The sequence below is a fragment of the Sminthopsis crassicaudata genome, chromosome 5 (assembly GCF_048593235.1).
Source record: "Sminthopsis crassicaudata isolate SCR6 chromosome 5, ASM4859323v1, whole genome shotgun sequence".
Taxonomy (NCBI): Eukaryota; Metazoa; Chordata; class Mammalia; order Dasyuromorphia; family Dasyuridae; genus Sminthopsis; species Sminthopsis crassicaudata.
The window spans coordinates 151,291,337-151,311,241 of NC_133621.1; the positions used below are offsets into that span (position 1 = coordinate 151,291,337).

Below are 19,905 nucleotides of genomic sequence, written 5' to 3' on the forward strand. Positions count from 1 at the left end.
TGTTTTATTACCTTCTATAGAACTTAAGAGGTTCTGTCTCTCACACATGTATACATACAGACACCCACAAATTAAAACACATTGGTTTGTAAAATAAAGTTGGTTCCCTCCTCTGACATACTAAATTGTGATCTATTGGTAGGCTGAAAATGACAAAAGGAGGAAACCAGCAATAATGATGTTATTTATTTTTCAGATGAGACATGTACCATAAAAATAAAGTTTTTCCATAAGACTAGAGAAATATCAAAATTTTACAGTGAAAAAATGATACTAATATACATATGAAGGGTTTTTACATAATATATGCACATATCTCTGTATGTATATATAGATGTGTATACATAGAGACTATATGTGATACATTTATGTGTGAGTATATATACACACATCTTATAATTTTCTAGAATTCAGTTGTAATTTGGTTCAACAAACCTCTACTAAGTGACTTTTAAGGGCAAGATATTTATTGTATATCCCATTTAGAACTTAAAGACAAATTAAATAGTGCTTGTTCTCAGGAAAAATGTAATGTTGGAATTCACTTGAACAGATTTACTCTAGACACAGCTGTCTATCTGGCTGGCTTTGATTTTGACACCACATGAGATAGAATGAGTCTGGCCATTAATGTGACAAACAATAACCACCACAGTATCTTATCTTAGCTCTACCATAGTAACGTATCAAGAAGGGTAGATGATAATTGTCATTGTGTCAAGTCAGGGTCTTCACCACCAAGAGATTTTAGGACAACAAATCATCAGTAATTTTCAAATCAAAAACAGTTAATACAATGCAGTGTTTGCATTCTTCTCAGTGGATTGACAAAAATTCTCTTTTTAGCATCTCATTGGCAGTTAACCCCTTCATTAAATTCCTCTAAGAGTAATGAAAAACACAGGGCAAGAAAAAAAAGTTTTCTCTGTGGTGATAGCAGCTTGATCTTTCTTATTTACAAAAGCTGAAAAGCTTTTTGCCTTTGATAAAGCCATTCATTTTTAGGTGGGATTGAGAAGCAACTGTGAGGAAGGCTGGCACCACCCAAGAAATGTTCAAACCTTTCAAGAAAAAAGCACTACATAATCTAAAGAATAATGAACATGACAAGCTATATTTGAATTCAGTCTCCCAGGAGTAAATTGCAGAAAAAAGCCTCTTTACCCTCCATTAGGTACAAATAAATAGATCTCAAATCAACCCTCAAGTTTTGCTTGAAAGATTCGATGTGGGGTTCTTAAGCTGTGGTCCATGACCTCCAAACGGGGATTGTGGCTAACTTTAGATTTCTACAAACTAAATGGGTATTTTTCTTTTTATTAGACTCTAATTGAAATCCACTACTTCCTTCAATTATGACTATTGACAACAAATGCTATTCTGAAAAGGAACACATAGGTTTCAGCAATCTGCCAAGAGGTTCTTACTCTCTCTCCCAAAAAAGGAAATATTATAAACGCCTATTCTGCAAAAATAGTAGAGCTTCTTGAAGCGGTTAGCTCCTTATCCAGGATAAAGGTTTTGGGGCACTCATAGAATCTCCAAGGTAGTTGGGTTTACAGCGGGTGATTTTATCTATTTTGAAGTATGAATCATTTCTACCATCTTCCTGACTAATTTAGTTTCTACTGGAATACCTCCAGTTTAGGCAACTCACATGTCACTGGGAAGAATCATAATTTCCTTAATGTGCTTTAAGATCAGACATATATGTAAATGCATCTTCTACAAAAAATTTCAGTGTAGCCATATGAAAATATGCATAAGATCAGTCGGTCAAAGAAAACACACTTTCATTACTGCCATCTTTTTGAAAAGATGTTGTTTACATAAGATATTACATTGGAGTTCATATTTTCTATTAGGTTATCACATTGGTGGTTGTCTTCTGGAGGAATTGTGGTTTCCCTTAGTATATTAAATTAAAATCATATGCTAAAATGTCATTTTTGAAAATGACACATCTTAAAAAGACATCAATACCCTCATTTTCTTCTATGAAGTCTATGTGCATTTTCCAGCAAACTATGTGGTAAGAAAAAGAAATGAAATGGTGAAAAGCATTCTTGAAGGAATTGTATCTTTAGTTCAACATTACAATCTAGCTGTGCATATTCTCAGAAACTTTAACCCTGTTTGTTTGTTTTTATTTTCATCCAGATGTTTTGTATTAATTCTGTTCTGAAGACTTATATGGAAAGAGAGATTAAAACCACATCATTTGGGAGGATTCCATAGATATCCAGAAAAGAGAGGGCAAGACAATTAGCTAAATCATCTGAAAATGGCTGAGAAGGCATAGCCCTGAAATGCTTCCTTCCATCTTGCAGGACAACATGATTTTGCAAAAACACGGTCCACACTGAAAGGTACCTAAGAACATTTATTTTCAGTCAGAGTGAAATATATATTTTCAGAGAATTTAATTTTTAGAGAAGCCTGTTTCTATGCATTTAATCCTTTATCTTAAAAAAGATCTGACAGACTACAAGAAGTTATTAATTATTAATTAAATCAGGTAGTTATATACACAATGATGTAGCTAATGATTTTTAAAACTTAAACAATGGATAAGGTTGAATTTGTATTCTACACCTAGAAAGACTAAAATAAAACTATCCATATCCTAAATTAATTTTATAATTATAATTTATCATCTGTCAGTCTGCATATTTCATAAAAGTAGTGTTTCATACTGATTCATAAATAGCCTTAGGGTGTAAATGACACTTGAATAATGAAAATGAAAAATAAAACAGATTACCCTGTGATTAGTTTACCCATGGAAACAAAAAAAAAAAAGCATGATTTTAATTTTTTAATGGTTAAAAAAATTCCCTTATTTCCTATACTGACTATGACTTATATGAGAAGAGACAAGATTTTCTTTTTACATGCCCTTTGTTGAAGCCTTGCTTCTTTGAATACTAATAGAATGTGAGTTACTTCAAATATTGGTTTTTTGTTTGTTTGTTTGTTTTTTTGTTACTTCTACTTATATTTTAGTTCATATTGTTTGGTACATGGTAGGTGCTTAAATAAATGTTTATAATATAATAACAAATATATACATATATGTATATATATATATATATATATACATATATATATATATATCTGTTCCCTTAATCTCAAGCCATGAGGGAATTTTCCAAGCATATCTTTTCATTCCCCCCCCCTTTTTTTTCATCTAGCTCTATGATTAGGATTATATTTATTCAATAAATCATTTAATACAAATGAATACTGAGACTCAAAGGGAACTCAGAGAAGATTTAATCCCAGATTCTATGACTTTACTCGAAAGAAACTGAAATCTAAAATTGACAATGAGGGGGCAGTTAGAGTGGTACAGTGAATAAAGCATCAGGCCTTGAGTCAAAGAAACGAGTTCAAATCCAGTTTCAGAAACTTCTTAAGTCTGTTTTTCTCAGTTTCCTGAACTGTAACATGAACTGGAGAAGGAAATGACAAACCACTCCAGTATCTTTCCCAAGAAAGCCCCAAATTAGACATAGTCAAAATGATTGAACAACAAAATTATTTTTAAAAATGAATATAATAAAAGTAAGAGAATGATAACCAACTTCACTACCTCAAGAAAACACATTTTGGAACAAAGATTTATAGTTTTCAAATAGTTTATTTAAAACAACTATATGAAGGATCTAGTTCTATGACTTTATCTGGGTCATTTTTTAAAATTGTAATTTTAGATATTTGTGTAGAGCACTGTAAGACTTAATGACTTGTTGCAAAGTCACAGATCCAGAATGGGACTTGAATCTTGATTTTACTTGTTTTATTGCCAGTTCTCTCTTCAGTATGCCATACTGCCTTAGAATCATTAGATATTAAAATATTCATCCCTGGAATGCTTTAAACCTTTCTGCACTTAAAAGTCATTTTAATTAACTTTCTAGTGACTGATTTAATATGCATGTTTATAGATTCATATCTGGAGAAGGAGTCTAGGAGAACATAAAGTACAAATCTCACATTTTATGAATAAGGACCCCGAGGTTCAGTAGTTAAGTTCAGCTTATAATACAGTGAGATTTCTTCTATCTTTTCCCCAAATACTCCTTCTAGATTGATAGTTACCCTTGATCTTTTCTGATTACAAAATATTTCAGTTAAAAAGAGGTTATTCCAAGTTTTGCAATCTAAAAGTAGGAAAACTGAAGTCCTAAGAAGATAAATACCATAAAACGGATCCAGGAGTGGAACCCATTCTCCCAATTTCTATTCCACTCACTTCTCTACTATACCATACCTATTTCAATAATTCAATTAGTGCTGTTCAAGAATAAATTCCAGATGCACTAAAGACAGAAGACTGTATTGAGAGGATTGGAAAAAAAGAAACTGTCCAAAAAAGAAAAGTAAACAAAAAAGAATATGGTGAAGTTTTCAGAAGTTTTACTGTTTGTAATAAGAATGATAAACATAAATGGAAAGATTTCTCTCAATAGAAAAATATTTCAGGGTTTTTTGAGTTATATGTTTGGGAGGTTTATAAACATTGTTTCTTAATCTTCCCTAGAATGTTACTTTTAATTTCTTTTCAAAGATAAAATCTCTTATGGAAATACATGTTTTTCTCATCTTTCAACCAATGCATCTTTGACCTGAATAAGCTCCCTCCAATGATTTACTTTGCAAACCACCATCACCTTCTCATCCTATACAACTCTTGTTCATATGTTTCAGTGGATAACTTTCTCCACAGAAAGTCTGCCCAAACATTCTAGCAACTTTCCTCTTTATTTCTTGGCAGAGTATGGAGAGCAAAGAAGCATAATTTGGTCTATCAATTATCCTTAGTGATATCTACATGACTGGTCTAGCTGTCTAGCTCTCTCTCTCTCTCTCTCTCTCTCTCTCTCTCTCATAATACAAAACAAGGGACAATGAAATAATCTCCGAGATTTATGAAAAATGCTAAGAGAAAACGAAGGCAGGAAAATGCACTCTCAACTTTCTCTAGACTTTAATTCCCTCACTTTTATTAATTTAAACTCAATTAATTCTTGCCTCAAGCCATAATATTCTCTACTTCTGAACTCCATGCTTTTACATTGCCTTTTCCAAGAAAGTACTTCCCTTTCACCTTTTAATAGCTCTACCCTCCCTAAAGGCTCAATTCAAAGGCTGCCTCCTATATCAACCTTTTGCTAACTCTGGCACCTCTCCACCCACCTCTCAGCTGCTAAAAAACCTTTCCCCAAAAATTCCTTCTATTTTGTATCAATTTTGCATATAGTGGGTGCTTAATAAAATTTATATATATATATATATATATATATATATATATATATATATATATATATATGTACTAGGAATAATTCCTCATTTAAACCTTGTGTTAATTTCCATCAATGTTTTTCAATTTTTATAAAGTTTTGTTAAGGAATAAGAATAAGATAAGTAAGTTATTTGACTAATGTCATAAATTATGTCTAAAACCAACAATGCAATTTCCATCAATAAAATCTTCACATCTTAGATCAGTAATGAGAGAGAGAGAAAGAGGGAGAAATGAGGGCAGGGGAGAGGGAGAAGGAGAAGGAGAGGGGGAGAGGAAGAAAGAGAAGGAGAGGAAAAGGGAGAGGAAGGGGGAGGGGGAAGGGAAGAGGTTATATTTTTAAACTTAGTTTCAGTATACTACAACATATATAAAATTGTATTGTAACTTTCATAGTATGATAAGCACTAGAAAATGCTACATCTCAAATACATATTCAGCTAAGACAATTTCTGCACACCAAGTTAAAAAATGACATAAAAGTGACTATGCTAACTGTATCTTCTTTTGTAGATTCATGCCTTACCAGTTCCAAGAAACAAGACATGGTATCTTCCATCAGCAGCATTTACTCGATCTACAGCTATCTTCGTATATTTGTAGTCTGTGCCAATCCTGATGATTAAAGGTCTTTTGTGGATTGGATAGATGGGATTATACATTAAGGGATGATTCCGAATAAAGGTTACAACATCATCTGGGAACTCTTTAGTTGTTCTCATGTTTGGAGTGAAGGCTCCTCCTGGACACTGTTCAAAAACATTTATAATAATATACAGTAAATTATATTAAATCAAATATCATAATTACTTTTTATTCAGCAATTGTGAAAGCTGTATTCCTTAAAATGATATTTGTATGTAAGTTTAACTCACTTCAAATCTACTAGCTTGGCTAATGGCACTGATCACAACAGGTCAGTAATGAATCTAGAAATAATTTACATGATTAATCTTAATAGATGACCTTAGGGAATTTCTGAAGCTACAGTGGGCACTTTTTTTCCTACTGTCTTACTCCTTTTCAACAATTTATTTTTCATTCCTATATGAACTTTAAAAAAAATGTGTACAAGAAACAAGCCAAAATACATACAAAGTACTTTTTATTAGCCTTAGTGATAAAAACCAGCTTGGGCTACAACCATACAACCATAATATTTAATTATTTTGGCTCAACCAAGAATATTTAACAGCATTTGTGTTTCTAAACCAGTATTTCATGTTCTTGATGTAAAATAACTATGTAAATAAACTTTAGTAATTTGGATAAACTAAATTGTATAATATCACTGAATATAAAACCTCTATTTTAAAGAATACCTAAATTCCCTTGAATTACTCTTTTTTTAGGTTAATATTAATCAGAATACCTTATTTGCACTTATTTGGCACATATAAGTTATTCTCATTGTACAGATAGCCATGAGATTAAATGACTAAATGATAATTAAGCAATTAATATAATGTGGATCTTTAATTCATCATTTGTTTATCAATTAAATCTTCATCTGGCACTAACTTTTTAAGGGGAAAATGTTATACTTGCACAAATTTTCTTATAAGTCTGCCTCTTTTAAGACCAAATGAGGATAAAGAATTTCAGAGAGTGTTTTAGCTGATGGATGAGTTCCATACTTCTGGGAAGTATAGAATTATGGGTGTTTTCTGCCCTCATTCCTCACACAAAGTGGAAAGAAGTAAACATATGCTTTTTGAATGAAAACATGGAAAGAACAATGCATGAGTGATTTAAATAGAATCAGGACTATGTAAAAGAGTGCAAATTATGGCTTTGCAAAGTTGAAAAACCCACATTTAAATATTCTGAATATCCCCCTTTGCAAATTCTGGATAATACAAAACAAATTCTAGACATTTCATTGAATTCTCATAAATTACTCTGGTTTTTGATATTTTAATTGTTATCAGAGTATAATAATTTGCAAATATTTTGATCAGGATTTACAGATTTTATTCAGCATTTTATAGAATCATAGATTTAGAGTTGAAAGGAAATTTGGAAGTTCATCAAACTCCAAAGTTTTCACTTTGTTAATGAAGGGGGTTGAGGGCCTGTGAAGTCATAAAACTTTCTCCTTCCACTATACCATATGACTTCAAATTCAATTAAAGGATACTTAGTGTCTTCAGTCACTAAATAAAAGAATTATATACTCTCTCTCACTCCATATCCTTAGGAGATTATCTCCAATTTAGTTTGCATACTGAATGTCTTGTGTGTACATAGTTGTTTGCATTTGTCTCTCATATTATATCATGTGCTTTTGCCTTTTTTTGTCTCCCCAGTGTTCAATACTATTCGTATCTTTTAGCACACAATAAATGTTCATTCAAGTTGATGTGACTTGAAAAGAAAATTTAAATACAAAAATACTAAATGAAGGTATAACCTCAAATTAATTTTTTAAAAACTGTATATCTTTGTTAATTTAGAAACTAACTACTATATGATTTAAGTGTCCCCCCCCCCCCAATTAGTTTTGAACTACTGGATGGTGACATATTAACTGAATGGTCTTTCTATGGTCAGTTTTTCATACATTCCTTATCTTTGATAGATCTTAATCCCAAAAATAAAATTATTGCATTTTTAAAAAAATAATAACAATCACCCATATCTCTTTAATACAACCTACCATTAGGTGTCATACATAGGTAAGACAAGTATTATAAATCTTCATTTACAGATGAATAAATAGGCTTAGAAAATTCCCTGGACTTCCCTATTGTACATAATTAATAAGAAACAGAATCTGGATTCAAACCTAAGACTTAAAATTCTTAATGAAGTAATATTTTCACTGCATCATACTTTTTTCTACTTTTTTTTTAAATCTCCTAGTTTTAATCCCCATTACAGGGAATTTTCATCTATTGATGAAGAAAGGGTAAATGCTTTAAAATTGAGAGGTTAAGAGCAGAGATGTCAGTCACAAAGCTCCCAATACTCCTCAGTACCCCCGAAACCAGAGAAAAATATAATGGGGAAATATTTAATAATAAACATTTTCTCTATTTTACTATAAATTTTTATGTGTGATTTTAAAGTTATACTTACTTCAGAAATCAGTATCTCCATAGTGTGTGATTTAAGGGCTCCTAACTTTCATTTGAGTTGGCCCCCACTGACTTAAAGGGTTGTACAGGGCAGAGAATTGCCTCTATGCCCAGAATCTCAAAAGCAGGAGATGTTAAATTGGAACCCTGGTTTTCCTAATTCTAATTTATTTGATATATCCTGAAATCCAAGCCTCCCTCCATTTTTGTATTATGTCTTAACATATAATCATTTCTTTTTGGAGGAAGAAAATAGAATGAAAGTATTTGTTCTGAAACTGAAATAAATGTGTCCTTCACTTATAACCAATAGGCATTAAAACAATATGTTGACAAAATACCACTTATTAAGGGTAAACCTGGGGGAAGAAGGGAAGAAGGGAAGAAATTCACACACTAGATAGTGACCTGACCCGAAAATTAGGAGGACCTGAGTTCAAATCTAGCCTGTGATACTTAATAGCTTTGTGACTCTGCACAAGTCACTTAACCCCATTTGCCTCAGTTTCCTTATCTATGAAATGAGGTGGCTAAGAAAATGGCAGGATCACTCTAGTATCTTAACCATGCAAACCCCAAATGAGGTCATGAGCATCATGCCTGATCAAATGATACAATAACAATAGCAAGATAGATAGGAATTCCTTTAGCTAGACTAAAGAAGAAAAATAATATATTTCTTTACTTCATTCACTTCAGACTGATTTGACTAAGGAATAAAAAAATTAACATCTGATTAAAAACTGATCCTTTACTGTATATTTGTAAAATAGTGTAACAACAACTTTAGAGGGATATGTATAAAATTGTGACACATGTAAATTATATCATACCTTGGTGAAATATTTGGTTTGAAAAAAATAACTTATTAGCAGACTTGATTGTTGTACATCTAGCATATAGGTTAGTTTCTTTGGTTGTCACCCATTTTATGATGCTCATTAGAAATATTTCTCAGAGCTTCCCATCCGCCTTGACTAACTTCCCTGAATGAATTTTAGTACATGGAATTATACTCATATTTTCTCTGAAACATTTGAAATTTTATTTCCAAATATCTAGATGTCAGATGATATCTGACTTTTTTTTTCTTTCCCTGTTAAGTATTCTTAAAAAAATCACAACTTTCTCCAATTTTACTATTTCTCTAGTATATCGAGCAATGGTATTTTGGTAAAAATCAAGTACAGAATAGTTGTTACTTTTTCTTATTAAAGAGGATATGTTATTTAACATAGATAAGACTATTAAATGCACAGACAATATTATTTTGTAACAACGCTACTATATATTCAGATTATTAAACTCCCCCTTCTTGGCTAATAATTTGTTCCTTGAATATCTATTTTCTCTTTCTGTCAAGCTTATTATTCAACATAATATGTTTGAATGACAATATTACTTCTATTTCTGACTACACTAAATATTCTTTAGTATGATTTTTACCATCTGGGTTTAAGATCTCCTAGGCTAAGATCTTCTTAACATATACAGCTTTTTCTAGTTTTCCTTTTTTTTTAACCTCTTTTATTCATCTTGACAAAAAGTATATGCTACTATCAAGTGTCATAGTCTTGGGTCCCATCTCATCATTTGTCAGTAATATTGTGAAGATAAACTTGCTTTGTTTTGTAAGCATATTTAAGTTCCCTCAATTGTTAACCATATTTTCTGTTTTAGTGTACTGATACCTAAGGTTATGATTTTCAATATTGCCTTCTTTCTAAATTTTGTTTTTTGGATATTTTTGGATATAGATATCTCTATAGCTATTCTTTTTCCTGCCCTGTAGCTATGTGGTTAGTGCTAATGACCAGAGTTGATTTGCATAAGCAGTTTTCTCTCTCTATTCAAAAAAATTATTTGAATGACATTCCATGATTCTAGAAACATATTTTATCAATGTTTATTAAGCATATTCTATTAATAACATATTCCAACATATTAAGTCCATTTCAGAAATCCAAATCCTATTCTTGGACCCTAACCCAGCTACTGAAAGCCCAAATTTGCTGCATGCATGCATGCATGCGTGCGTGCGTGTGTGTGTGTATGTTTGAAACTAATTCTTGAATTCAAATGGCAGCAGTGATGAAAAAAACATAGGTCCTGATGGACCTTATTTTCTTGCCCAGGATAGGTTAAACAGAAATATCAAAGAAAACAAAGATAGAAATTTACTGTTCTGATTTTTAAAGAGCTTCTTCAATAAATGGAGGTAAAATCTTATTGCAAGACATTGAGAAGGCAGTGGAGAGTGAAACTAAATGTATAGATGGTAGTCTATTTACTTTAGAAATTATAACTTTGAAGCAAGTTCCTCAAGTTAAAAGGGAAGTTTTACTTTTTCGATAGTGGAAACAGGTAAAAAGATTATATTTTGCAACCCAGAAAACAACTTATTGACTGGAACTGAAATGAAGGGAAGAAATGATTAGTGCAAGCAGTAGTAAGTAGAGAAGAGGTATAGAGCTAAGATACTTCACATCAAATAATCTATCTTTTCAGTAAAGAATAAGTAAACTTAGTGAAGAGATGAAGAGGAAAACTTAGAGCATCAGTTTTAGAATAGACATTGTATGAATTTTATAGAAATTTTATAGAATAAGAAATGAACTACCATGCAGTTGTGAGGAATAAGTTGAACTTATGTAGAAAACATTTAGAAAGCATTGTATCATGAATTTTCTAAATGACATTCAGGCATGCAGGGAGGGATGGGAAGTATAGATTAGACAGAAACCCTTCCAAAAGAGAAGGTAAAATTTATATATGAATTCTTATTTATGAGATGGTATGTTATTCTATAGAGAAAAAAAGAGAACCTCATGTATTCATCTACATGTTCATTTATCCAAGGTTTTCCAAATGTCTACTTTAAATGAAACTACATATTCCTAAATAAGAGGATTTTTTAAAATGGTTTATTTGTAACTATAGAGTTACTGATTTCTTTTCAATTATTCTTCTCCATGTAAGAATTATTAGGAAAAAAGGCTTACAACAGCCAGCAATATTTCCAAATAGCTGGGTTTTAAATTTCTTGGGACCAAGAAAAATAGCTCAGTGATGGCTATGGAAATATCTGCTTGTTATAGGTATGACAATCACATCCTAACTACTAGAATAATGCTACCTAGAAACCATACATTCCAAGATTGGCAAATGAATCATTTTTTTCAAGTAATAATTAACCCACCCATTGACTCACTATATAAACTTTGAAGATAAGCTTGGCACGGCATACAAAAATCAACATTGGTGATGACAACAAACTCAAATTGATTAGTCTTCTTTTGGGAATTGACCTAACCTAAACTTTTGGGTTTACTTTTTGCCATACAACCAAGAAAAAAGTGTTTTAACTTAACAAAGAGCTGCTGGGAAACACTGAGATTCAAATTCTGTGAATGTGAGCATTCCTCTTATTACAGATTCTCAGAAAACAAATGGCCTTTGTTCAGTAATTAGACTGAAATTGTTTTATTCACAAAGACAAGAATATTGCCACTATAAAGATCTAAAGATTTGTGTTAAACCAGTCATTGGAATGCTTGCTTTGATCAGTTTTTATCAAGTAGGGATAAAGTTTATGAAGTGAAAACTTTTTAAAGTGTTTTCTTTTAAGTGAGAATAAAAAGCTTTATACATGGAGTCAATGCTTCTGAAATTAGATCTAATGACCACCTGCTCTCCTCTGTATAGATGGAGTGTAAGTATTAGGGTAGAACAAGATAGAAAGAGAGAGGGAGGGTGAGAGGGAAAGAGAGGCAGACAGACAGACAGAGACAAAAGACAGAGACAGAGAGAACATACAGATGTGTAATTTGGGATGGCATATTACTGATCTTTAATCTTGGCACTACATTTTTTTTTGCCTCAGAATCTTTGTAGTCTGCATCTCCTGCCTAGGATATATTCATTCCCTTTTTAGTTCTTCCTCCTTGAATTGCTAGCTTCTATTAAGGCTCAAATTCAGTTGTCACCTCCTGTGGATATCTTACAGCATTCTTCCTATCCTTCGTAGTAGTTAATTAGTGCATACTTTCTCTCTCCTAAAATTATGTATTTGTTTATCTGTGTACATGTTGTAACTTATCTTTAGAAACATGAACTCCTTGAAATTAGGAAATATTTAAATTTTTTTCCTTTTGTATCTAAAGCCCCTATCTCCATGCCTTGCATATAGTAGATCTGTTAGAATCTTGCCAAATGAATAAATGAATGATGATATATGATCTGGTACTGAATTGTTTACTAAAACAAATATACTTGCTAAACAACCTAATATTGAAAATATTATTACAGCTTTGTTGAGCATACCTTTCATGATTTGAACATATAATTATTTAAATATCTTATCTATTTCATTTTGTATTACTGTTTTCATCTGAAAATTATCTCAATCAGCCAATTAACATTTACTAAAATTCTACAGGCCAATGCTATGCTATATCTTAAGGATACAAAAAGTTAAACTACTCCTTTTGTGAAGAAGCTTATATTTCCATTCCAGGAGATGACAGGGTCAGAAAGTCAGTAAATATTTGAGGCACAGTGATTATAGAATCACAGATTTCTATAGTCTGAAGAAATCTCAGCAGCCATCTAAATCCAACCCATATAGAAGTTGCAGAACTAAAGCTGTGAAGGATTCCCAAAAGCATTTATTCCAACTCTATCATTTTACATATGATTTTAATTCTAAGTGATCATTCAATAACCCACTTATTAAGCACCTGTGTGCCACAACATTGTGGCACTGGACCGGTAGTCAGAAATACTCAAACTTAAATCCCACCTCAGACATTAGTGTCTGTGGGATCCTGGGTAAGCTCCATCTGTTCCCTATGTCTCTCAGTTTCCTTGTCTGGAAATGAGGAGATTGTACTGGATGGCCTCCAAGATTGCTTCCACCTCTAAATTTATGATACTATGGAAAATTTCAAAGAGGAGAAGAATTTCAATAGGTTTTATATATATAATATATATGTATATATTTATATATACATATGCATGTGTACATATATATGTGTGTATAGAATATAGAGAGGTGGAAAAGAGAAGACAAGTATATATGTATATGTATGCATATGTATATATGAGAAGAAAAAAAAGCATATATATAATGTATATACATATATATGATGTATATGTACATATTAGAGGGAATACACATGTATATATGTATTTTATATATGTGTGATTGTGTATGAATACATATATATGTGTATATATATATATAATACAGAGATATGGAGGGGAAGAAAAACAAATATGATATATATATATGTATAAAAGAAGATACATATATGTATACATAGAGTGAAATGTAAGGGTGTGTGTAGCTATATGTATATATATGTATATATATGTATGAATGTATATATAGGATATATACATATATACAGAGAGAGATATGCATGTATACAGAGAATAAATTAATAGATAATAAAAACTAAGTAGTTAAGATTAGACAGCTTTGAAAGGAGGAAATGACAGAATCAGAAATGGTTTCTTTCTATAGAAGACTAGAGCAGCTGATGGTGCAGAGCATCCAGGAACACCAAGTCTAGAGTGAGGAAGATCTGAGTCCAAATGTGGCCTCAAACACAAGATATGTGGTCCTGGGCAAGTCCCTTAACCCCTGTTTGCCTCAGTTCTCCATCTGTAAAATGAGGGCACACTAGAGAAGGAAATGGTAAACCATTCCAGTATCTTGGAAAAGAAAACTGTACAAATAATTCCCCTGGGATCAAATAGAGTAATTTATCCCTGAACAACGATAACAAGATAGAGCATGACCTGAATCTGGAAAGTACATGGGAATTCTATGAGGCAAAGGTAAGGAAAGAGTTCCTTCTAGGCATGGGCAAAGGAGAGGGAGTTTCTTGTGTTTGGATTAGAAAAGAAGGCCAGTTTTGATTGTAGAGTACAAGAAGAGAAAAGATGTACCACAAGGCTAGAAAGAAATGTTGGAACTAGGTTGTGAAGTCAAACCTCATCAGAGCAGTTTATAATTGAGTGTAAAGACAATAGTAATTTACAGGCATTATTAAGTAGAAGACCGATGTGGTTAGATCTAGACTTAAGGAAAATCTCATTGGTAGCAGCATGTAAACAGTGGGACTTGTAGCAGGGAGACTAATATAAAGATTGCTGGAATAATCGAGGCAAGCTGTTAGGAAAGCCTCCATGAAATATTAGTTATGAGAGTAGAGGAAAAAGTCAAATGTAAGAGATGTTACTAAAAAACAGTAGTATCTGGTAATTGATTAGATATATATAGGATTAGTTGGAGTGAAGGATAGAGGGTAACAATGAGGTTATAAACGGGAGACTGGAAAGAAAGAATGGTAGTGTCTCCCAAAAGATGTTTGTAAGAGGGGCAAGGTTGGGGTAAGGAGAAGCAGAAGTTATTAATTTTTTGATATCTTGAGCTTGAGATGTTTCCTAAACCTCCAGTTTGAAATGTCTGATAAGAATTTAGAAATATGGGAATTGAATCTCAAGGGAGAAAGTTGGGCTGGATATATAGTTGTGTGAATTATCTTAGAAACAGTAAATACTTGGAAACTGGTCAATGAATGACTACAATGATCTAGAAGAAAGTCTTGGGGAATGATCATTGCTGGGGGCAACAAAATAATCTAATGGACTGAGCAAAAGAAATTTAGAGTTAGGAATACATGTAATCATATTCTATTTGAGAAACAAGTTTCTTTTTCTCTGTTAAAGTCACTTAACTTTTCTGCCTTGCTTACCTCATCTGTAAAATGAGGATATAAGATTAGCTCAGGATTATTGTAAACATCAAGTCAGCTAACACAGAAAAAGGGCTTAAAATGCTGGATATTATTATTTCTATAGATTTCAATCTCTCCAACTTTATACACACATATATCTCAATATTCAGTAACACAAAATACGTATAATCTTTTAAAATAATTATGTCTCTTTATCATAAAATAATCAGCAACACTGGTGGAATTAAGTCTTAATCTATTGACTATGAAGATTATCCATTTATAATTTCTTTTATGAAACAAGGTACTGAATTTGCTAGATGCAGAATGACCACAGCAGATGCCCCGGTCCATACTTATAAATAGATGTTAAAATAGGACAGTTTTTATTAGGTTGTGAGATAGTTTATACACATGAAGTGGGCACTGCAGGATCTCTAAACTAGCTTAACTGGAATAATGTAATATGTTAACTTGGCCAGAGAGAGAGTCTGCGATCTTTGGCTGCCCTTTGTGGCATACCAATGGTGTCTTGTTTCTTCCACAAACTTGAATTATTTATGGAAAAACATCATGATACAATTGGCATATTTATTTCTACTGAAGTTGGTTGTGCTTGTTGGTTAAGAGTATTTATTAATATAGTCTATTCACTATCAATTTAACATACATAGTTTGGATTCAAAGTCAGTGCAGGTATAAAATTTCTGTCAGTATCTTTTCTCTAAGTATGCAGCTACAGATTCATGGGTTTATCCAGGCAGCTGGACTACTGTGTGGAGAAATAAAATTTGACAGTCACAGTTTATCCTTCATTAGGAGTACTTCAGAGGCAACATTCTTAACCCTTAAGAATAGGGAATACTGTAGGTCACTTGGCTACAGACATCTTGGCTGCATTAGTTAAGAGGATAAGCTCTGGAAGAAGAACATTTCAGCTATTCTTTGCCAAGGCAAGTATTAGGTTCATGCTGTAAGGTTCTGGGGAAGGGGAGGACAAAATATTAAAGTGAATATTCTTTTCCAAAAGAAGTACCAGAAGCTCCTGTGTGTGTGTGCACATGCATTGAATGTGTCTTTAAGGATCATTATTTGGCAAAGCTTGATTTAAAGAAATTGTCTAAGGACTCAGTGCCAGACATAAGAAACCATATTATAAAAATATACTTTGATGGCTGACTGCTGGCCTTTCACTGCCTACTCAGAAGTACTTCCCAAAATCTTGGCTCATAATGCCTTGCCTTGGGAGCAGGTTTTAAATCTTCTCAGAAGAATACTAAGATTGTAAGAAGTATAAGGTGTGGAATTTTCAAATGAGAAACTATTCTTTTCATGTTCTGCAACCAGAGAATTATTAAAATATCTTATAACACAGTTCTTTACATTAAACTATGTTTATATAATAATGATGTTTTGCTGAATAAATCAATGAAAGAATACATAATTCCAATCAGCTTTCCATTATCTTTGCAAATAGAATTAAAAAGTGGCAAAGACAATCCTGGATAAAAGATCATAAATGCATAGTGATTTATATTTGTCTTTGAAATAGGCTTTTAAAATTAATATTTAAATTAATGAGTCTCATTTGTAAAATTCATATAGTGTATCAGGTGTGAAAATGAAATCAGACAAAACATCATTCCTTCACATCACACATGTATATAAGCATAAAGGTACACATATTTCTCTTTCTAACATTACACTAAGATACAAGATACCAATCATTTTCATGACTGACATATTTTGAGAACACTGTATTACATGTGGTATCAAAAGTGGCAATTATATATTTAGGTGCCGCTTATTATCTTAACAGGATCACAGAATTGGAAGAAACCTTGTAAGTCAAATATTTCTATTATCTCACCCTATGTAGGAAATGTTTATAGCATGAGTGAAATAAATCTACACAACTTCTCCTTGATGTATCTAGTGATGAGGTTATATGAGCTAATGAGGCAGTTTGTTTCATCTACTTGGCACTCTATAAGAATTTTAACTTAATCATCCTAAATACCATGTTCCTTTTACAATGAATCTTGTTGCTCTCTTGGTCTGAGTTTTTCCATTAAAAATATGTACCCTATGATCCAGAACTTTAGGTTCTGGGTTTGAAAGTAAGAGGATTCTAAAAAAAAAAGACTCATTTTTCCTACAGTTAGGTATCCTTTGGGAGCATCACCATATGTATCTTGTCTAAATCTCTACATAAGTGTGTAAAAAGAGTCCTCAACTCTTGTATAAACACTCAAGCTTACAATATATCTCAGATATAGGTCAGCTTTTATTATAACCCCAAAATAATTGTGATAACTATTATTCCCTTTTTGGTAAATTTCTCTGATACCTACACCCCAGCCGTCCAATGCAGGGAGCAACACAGTCCTTTAGATTTAGTGTTGTCCCAAAGTATGGTGCTCCTCTAGAAGAAAAAATTATGTATTAAGACTATGAGATATTCAACTATAATAGTACCCTTAAGGAAGGAAAGAGACATCACCGAGGGTGAAGGAAGAGAACAAGCTACAGTTTTATTCTTCCCCATCACGTCTCACTCCCTTGATGGTCAGTATTGAAGCTGTAAGCAAACATGTACAGCCTCCTTTTTTTTCCTAGAGGATGAAGTTCTCAAACTTTACTTGTCAGCATTAGCTTATTGCCATCTTCCAGGCCAAAAAATCTCTGTGTGAGGCTATCACCTTTGAAAATTCTGTTGCTCCCACTTCTGGAGCAGAAATATCCTTAAGATCACCATTTGGATGTACAGACTTCAGTTCTTTAACTTGCAAGAGATGTAAGCTAATTTTGTAGACATGCTTAGCATCTGGTTCTCTTTGTTCTCTGCAAGATCTTTTATGGCCCCACTCCAAAGAAGCAGAGTGGATAAGATCTATAAGAATTTTAACTTAATCATCCTAAATACCATGACCCAATTATTCATCCTTAATGAGATGTCAAAAGCTCAACAAGTAAAAAGTAAAGGTACTTCCTAAACCTCATTAGATAACGCCATAAATCATCACAATGAGGTATTAATTGACAAGTTCATACCTTACAAAGAGATATGTCTTTATAGGAAGAAAAAAACTTTTTTTTCTATCTTTCTTTCATTCAACTTCATCAGTCTTAATCAGATCCCTGCTGATAAATAAAATTATCCTGATTCCATTAAGCTTTTTTAAAAGGGGATAGTGGCAGATAGCAATATTCAATTATGATAACAAATTGGTTAATAAAGTGCTTTAAAGATTGCAGAATGTTTTCCATAGGTTATCTCATAATTTGATACTCACTATTACCCAGTAAGGAAGATATTACAACTATTATTATCTCCATCAGTTGGAGATGAAGAATTTGTTAGAGATCCCTCTAAGTTAAATAATTTTTCTCAGTGTCACAGAACTATTAAGTGACTGAGGTGGGAATGTTCCCTAATTGATTAGAATTCAAGTCCAGGGCTCTAAATGAGCACCTCTTTTTCTAATGAAATGGTTTATATAAAACATAGGGTAAGACTCTTCTAAGTGAAATTCAGTGGCCATTTAACTTTGATGAATAGAATGATTGGTTTTATCCTTGTTCTTTACCAAAAATACCTTTTTTTCCTTTCCAATTCTCCCTTTCACACAAGAGAGATAATTCAAATATACAAAGCCATTTCCCAAAATCTTAAAACAATGAATTTTACTTAGAAAGAGAACAAATAATTAGAAATCAGGTGCAAAAAGTTTTTGTTTTTTTTTCTGGGCTAGGAAAATTATTATCTGTTGGGTATGTGTGATAGGAACCAGTGAATGGAATCAAAGTATTATTAAATCTTAGAAAAACTCAATGTTCATTTAGCCAAACTGCTACTTGTCATTATTATAGAAAGAATATAGTATCATGGGTTGAAGTGACAAAAGTGGGACAGGCAATATTCTCTCTCTCTCTCTCTCTCTCTCTCTCTCTCTCTCTCTCTCTCTCTCTCTATATATATATATATATATATATATATATATATATATATATATATATATATATATGACTCTCTGTAGTTCTGCTTGTGATGTTACTGTTACTTAGGGATGCCAAATTGTGCTTTCATATGGTGATTATTAGAAATGCATGGTAGAATTAGGAATATAAGTCTACATTGATTGAGAGGAGAGAAGCAGTGTAATCATAATGCTTGTCAATGTTGAAGTAGGAATATTTCTGCCCATTATATTTACAGTGAATGGGTATATTCACAGGTGTTTATATGACACTTGGGGTCAAGTTCATAATTATCTACTGTGACATAAATAAGAATTTTAACAGTAAAGATGAGGAAAGCTCTGTTTCAGATCAAGTTCAAAGTAATGATTCTAGATTCTATCTACAGAACCTATTTAGTTTCCCAATCATAGAAAAGATGTGACCAACATCAAGCTATAACACTCCCCACATGTGGAATGTCTATAGTATTCTCAACAAACTGTTATGTAGCCTCTGCTTATAGGAACAGAAGGGATTGATATTTTCCTCAAGGTAACCTATTCACCAATTATGAACAGATTGCTCTCAGAAAAACTTGGAAAGTCCTCCATGCATTCAAGCAAAGTGAAATGTACTGTGTACAAAATATTGAAAATGTTGTAGGATGATCACCTGTGAATGATTTTGCTATTCTAAGTAATACAATGATCCATGACTATTCTGAAAATTTTAGGATGAAAAATCCTATCCATAGTCAGAAAAAAAAGATTGTCTGAAAAATAGATAAAAATAGATTGAAGTATTCTCT

At 32.2% G+C, this 19,905-nt stretch overlaps 1 protein-coding gene across 2 annotated transcripts in view; it reads right to left on the reverse strand.

Annotated features, from left to right (window-relative positions):
* SEMA3C (semaphorin 3C) overlaps positions 1-19,905 on the reverse strand; it is a 193,053-nt gene that overhangs the window by 39,349 nt on the left and 133,799 nt on the right. For both annotated transcript variants that reach the window (XM_074268486.1, XM_074268487.1), the window contains one exon: positions 5,835-6,057. In XM_074268486.1, coding sequence (XP_074124587.1) covers positions 5,835-6,057 — 223 coding nt within the window. The remainder of the gene's footprint in view (positions 1-5,834; positions 6,058-19,905) is intronic.